Source organism: Lipotes vexillifer, unplaced genomic scaffold (assembly GCF_000442215.2).
Source record: "Lipotes vexillifer unplaced genomic scaffold, Lipotes_vexillifer_v1.1 scaffold680, whole genome shotgun sequence".
Classification (NCBI taxonomy): Eukaryota; Metazoa; Chordata; class Mammalia; order Artiodactyla; family Lipotidae; genus Lipotes; species Lipotes vexillifer.
This window is the reverse complement of record NW_006780838.1, coordinates 1,250,804-1,255,803: the sequence shown is the minus strand read 5'-3', so window position 1 is coordinate 1,255,803 and position 5,000 is coordinate 1,250,804. Positions and strand designations below refer to the sequence as shown.

The window sequence follows — 5,000 nt, the reverse complement described above, 5'->3', positions numbered from 1 at the left end:
CAGGGAGCAGGCTGGTCAACCAGCCCTCCCTCCTGTCCCGATTCACCACGCTGCTGACTAACAGAGCTGACAGCACAGGGCCGACACGCCCCAAACACACCACCCCCAAACACACCACCCGCAAGGGGTGGGGCTAGGGGGCAAGGTTAGCTAAGTGCCCCCTGGGGAGAAGAGCACCCCACCACACAGGTCTCTGGGCTCAGGCCACTCCCCCCCCCCAAAACGTGAGGCCTCAGGGCCCTTTGGCCAATCAACGACTTGAGTGTAAGCCAGGCCTGCTCAGAGCCCCTCCCTCCCACAGAGAAGAAGAGGCAAAGGAGGAAGTAGGGGGGAAGTGTTCTGAGAGGGCAAAGCACTCAGTGGTTTCCCAGCAGCCAGCATTCAAGGGCTGGAGTCAGCAGGCACGGCCTCTTCCGTGTCTCCCCTGCCCCTCAGGAAGGGAAGCTACCAGGCCTGCACCAGCTTGCTGCTATAAGCCAGCAGCACTGGCTTCTGTTACAGGCCCAGAGAAAACCAGCTCTCTGCGCTCCTGTTTCCCACAGGCCACACTGGGAAAGGAGCCCTTCTCAGGCCCAGCCTGGGACATCCCCAGTCCGCTCCCCACCTCCCCCCACCCCACCCCCAAGGCAAGGTCCTGGAGTTCAGGGCCCCAAACAGCCCCATCTCCATTCCTTTGAGCCAGGACCTGAACTTTCATTGGCCTTGGAGCAAGTGTTCCACTCTCCCACAAGCAGGGGGACAGACAGGGCCCCGAACCCCAAGGCCAGGTGCTCTGGGAACCTAGAATGAAGGCAAACCTCGTATTCCCCATATTTTAAGTCAACTCCAAAGCGCACCCAGGAGATGGCAACCTCCTTCTCACCTACCCTCTCTCTTCCAAGGCCAGGCAGGCACGCTTCACAGATGCCAGGAAGGACCCAGGTGAATGGCCAAGCTCTATCACACCAGGATCAGCATGAAAAAGCTTAACTGATGGTGAAGAAGAGGGGGTGCCCCAGGCCAGATCCAGCCCACTACAGCCTCCTGCCTTCATTCCCCACCCAGCACTGACCCGCTTCCTGTGCACTGGGCAGGGGGAAACAAAGTGGGGAGAGCAAACGGGGTTCTAGTAATATGGGTTTAGGCTCTTCAAAATAATGCTCTGCTGCACCCTTGGATGCACCCCTCTTCTCACACACATACTCTGGCAACTTCCCTGGGCTCTGCCCAGAAGCTGCCCCCAGTGAATTTTGCATGACCCTTCTGGGTGATCCAGGGGCCAAGGGTCCAGGCCGACAGTGGAGATGTATGGGCTCTGAGCTTCCCCCAAGCCACTGTGGCCTAGGGGCTCAGCAGGCACAGACCTGGGGCCAGAGGAGTCCACACCAGGTGGTGGCCCCCAATGTTCAGGGGCATTTTCCCCTTCTACACGTAACAGGGAGCTTGGTGCATGAGGCAGGCACAGGGTGCGACTAGCTCAGGTAGAAGAGGGTCCCATTTGAGTCACTTCCATGACTGCTGGAAATGACCAGGCCTTCCTGTTGGCCACCAGGATGGCCTTGCCCTTTCCTCTCTCCCCTCGTGCACAAACACGCACATGCACACACATCCTCGGTTCATCATTTGAGCAAACTGGCTGCTCTAGGTCAATAAACTGTCACTTGAGGCTTGAGGTTGAACGGGGGCCCAGATGAGAGGGATCCCTGTTCAGGGCTGCCCATGAGGTACACACCCCCAGAAAGCAGTTCTGGTCAGCCGGCTCACCAGTACCCCCTTCTCTCCCATTTTTTCCCACCCCAAGTTAGAGGACAGAACTTCTAGTAAGAGAAAATAATGAATTGCAGAGATTAAGCTGCTGCAGCCAGGTCTGGCTATCTACACATGAGTTTTTGGAGTAAACCTGGCTTTCCAGCATCCATCCATCCATCCCCTAAGACCCCCTGCCCCACCAACAAGAAGCCTCACCTCAGCTCCCTGCCCCCAGTTCTCACCACCTAGAGGAGGGGCAGGGCTCTGCAACTTCTTAGAGGAGAGCCATTCCCATGTTCCTTCCAAGTGTTGCTCAAGTCATCCCTGTGGTTCTTACTGTCAGCTCTGGACTGACTTATTTTGGAAAGCATGGTAGACATGACAGTGAGGGTCTTCTCCCCTCCCCCATATGGCCAACCAGCCTGCGGGTAAAGTGAAGCTGAAGTGAGTGTTCCCTTGGAGCAACAGCAGGGGTCAATCCTGTTGCCTCCTAGCACAGTGGGCAGTACACAGTGGGGACACAATAGGAACTCCTGAATTGCATTGTGTTGATGGTGGCAGCAGGTGACTCAGTCTCTCCAAATCTTGTGCGCGCTCCTCCCCGTGCCGCTGGTCCGGCACGCAGGACATTCTCGGTCACCACCTGCACTGCCCACCACCTGACCCTGCTCTGGACCTCGAAGACAAGGGGGAGGGGCGCGTGAGCGGACGTCCTGGCCCATCAGTTCCGAAAACCCAAGCACTGTCGGTCTCACATATCTCGAGTGACTCTTGACCTTGAGAGGCCGGTTGACCCGCCGCTCCCCCGCCCCTGGTCCACTGCTGCTTCCCCCGCCCGCAGGAGCGGCGGCAGCGGCGGCGGCGGCGGCGGCGGCGGTACACGCTGCAGGCGCGCGCGCGCACACAACACACACTACTACCTCCTGCATGACTCATCATTGAAGCAACAATAGGCAGAGAGAAAGGAAAGGAGGGCGAAGCACTCTCTCCACCACAACCGACCCGGCCGAAGGGCTTGGTGGGGGCGCGGTTGGAGGGAACAGCAGTCCCCGGATATTGCACGCACGCCTAGCCACGGCTGCGGCCCTCGCAGCAGTCCGGAAAACGGAGGTCTTCCCCCAGTCCCTATTTCTGCAGTACCCTGAAGCTGGGGTCTACCAACAACGGCGCGTGGGGATAGGGGGCATCGCAAATCTCCGTCTCCCCGCTGTCGAGAGAGCACCAAAGTTTGCCCCTTCTCGCCTACTTCATTCCACACCGCGGCCAGGGGTGCTGCCAGGGAGCCCTGGTGAGAACGTCTGGGCGGGGTCAGTGGGAGTATGTGAGCTCTCTATGTCCAGTGATTCTGAGGTTTTCCCTAGCCCCAGGATCAAAAACAGGACTTTGGGGGGAGAACCGACAGGTGAGCTCGGCTCCTCCCTCATAGGGCAAAGGCTCTCCCAAGGAGATGCCCAGCGGCCAGAGCCAGGGCCCAACCCGGCGCCAGGCCCCTAGCCAGCCCCGCCCAGGCCCCGCCCCCGGCCGAGCGCGAGGCGGCTGGGAGGGGCTGGGAGGGGCTGGGAGGGGCTGGGCCGCGCCGTCCCCAGCGGGAGTGTCCCCCGTGCACGTGGTCGGGGGCGGGGCCGGTCCACGTCACCACCCGGTGTAACCAACGGGCTTGGAACGCAGGCACACGCAACATTCCAGCCGAGAGCGGGTTTGGAACGCGCAGACACGCCACATTCCACACCGGCTAAAGTGGGGGGCAGCAAGGGGGGCCCGGGGGCTGCCTCCGGAGACCTGCGGGCCGTTTCGCAGATGTCCAATCAGTCCGGCTCTCACCCAAACCCTTGACGCGCGACCCAGCCCAGCTCTGAGAGGCGGGGTCAGGCGGGGCTGGCCAGGATCATAAGACACGCGATGTCATTTTATTCTGCAAAGGCCGCCTCCGCCCCAAGCGGCGCGTAGATATGCCGGGAGCGCCCCCCGCACAGGGCCAGGGAAGCCGGGGAGCTGCTCCGCGTAGAGTAATTCCACCCCCCACTCCATTACACACACGCCCACTCGTGTGCACTAGACACTCGCCCGTGTACACGTCCATCCATCCGCTCTCATCGAGGCTCGCATCACACATCCCCCGTGCATACACGCACACACGCGCGGGTCTGCCACCCCCACGCAACACCATTCCTCACCCCACCGCCCGGCTCGCAATCCTCAGCCCTACCGAGGGCGCCGCTGGCCCACGGGAAAGAAGCCCCCCACGAAAGGTGGCACAAGGGGTGGTAGGCAGCTGGGGTGGCGTCCACAGGAGCCGGCTCCTCCCTGCATGTTAATGAATTCATTAATCTCACTGCCCACAACACTCCTCCCCGGGCGGCGGCTCTTGCATGGATCCTTGCACTGCCCGGCTTCGCGGGCCGCCCGGGAGGGGGGTACCGCTCGCGGTTTCGCGTGGGATCGGGGACCGGGGTCGCTCGCCTCCCCTTCCCTGGTGCCCCAGGGGCCCAGCCCGGCCGCTCACCACGTGCTCTCTGTTGTTGCTGCGCTTGCCATTCCAGGAAGCGGGCCGCCTCCAGTAACGTCTCTATGCTCATCGCGCCGAAAGCTGCCGGGGGCGCGCCGGGGCCGAGACTGCGGCCCGCAAACCGGGCACAGGTCAGGCTGGCGGGCAGGCAGGAGGGAGGGATCACCTCCGGGGGGCAACAGGACTGGGCGGCGCAGCGCACTCCACAGGGAAGAACGGGGGAGCACGGGGAGAAAAATCAAGGTCTCCCCAAATGTTTGCAAAATGTAATTTGCAAATTAAAAAAAATTGATGCAAGAAAAAAAAAAAAAGGCGGCACTGCCTGCCTCCTTCCCCTCCCTCTCTTCCTCCCTTCTGATGCCTCCCGCCCCGCTGCCCCCAGGAGTCCCGCCGACAAGAAAAGGCTTTGCAACAAGATGGCGAGGAGGCACCGACACACACAACAAGGGAAGGAGCCGCGCTGCCCCCGGCCGCCGCCCCCGCTACTACACCGGGGCCGCAGCCAAAGCCCGGACCGGAGCCCCCGCCCGCAGGGCCGCGGCGTCTCCTGAAGGGAGGGGCGGGGTCCAGGGCGGGCTGGCCCCGCCCACTCGGGACGGCGCGCGCACACGTGGCCTGGGTGGGGGTGGGAGAAGTTCCAGCAGGGTTCGCGCCCTGCATTTCCGCTTTCCCGCCTCGCCCCGCCCCGATTGCAAGCCACAAGTTGAGCAACGGCGGCGGGTTTGGGGCATTCACAACGAAATTTGTCCTGCTGGAGGGGACGGGG

The 5,000-nt window shown here is 62.0% G+C and overlaps 1 protein-coding gene across 1 annotated transcript in view; it reads right to left on the bottom strand.

Annotated features, from left to right (window-relative positions):
* Positions 1–4,304, bottom strand: part of MNT (MAX network transcriptional repressor) — a 15,139-nt gene extending 10,835 nt beyond the window's left edge. The window contains exon 1 of the mRNA XM_007454193.1: positions 4,232–4,304. Within this exon, the coding sequence (XP_007454255.1) occupies positions 4,232–4,304 (73 nt within the window). The remainder of the gene's footprint in view (positions 1–4,231) is intronic.
* Positions 4,305–5,000: the final 696 nt, after the last annotated feature.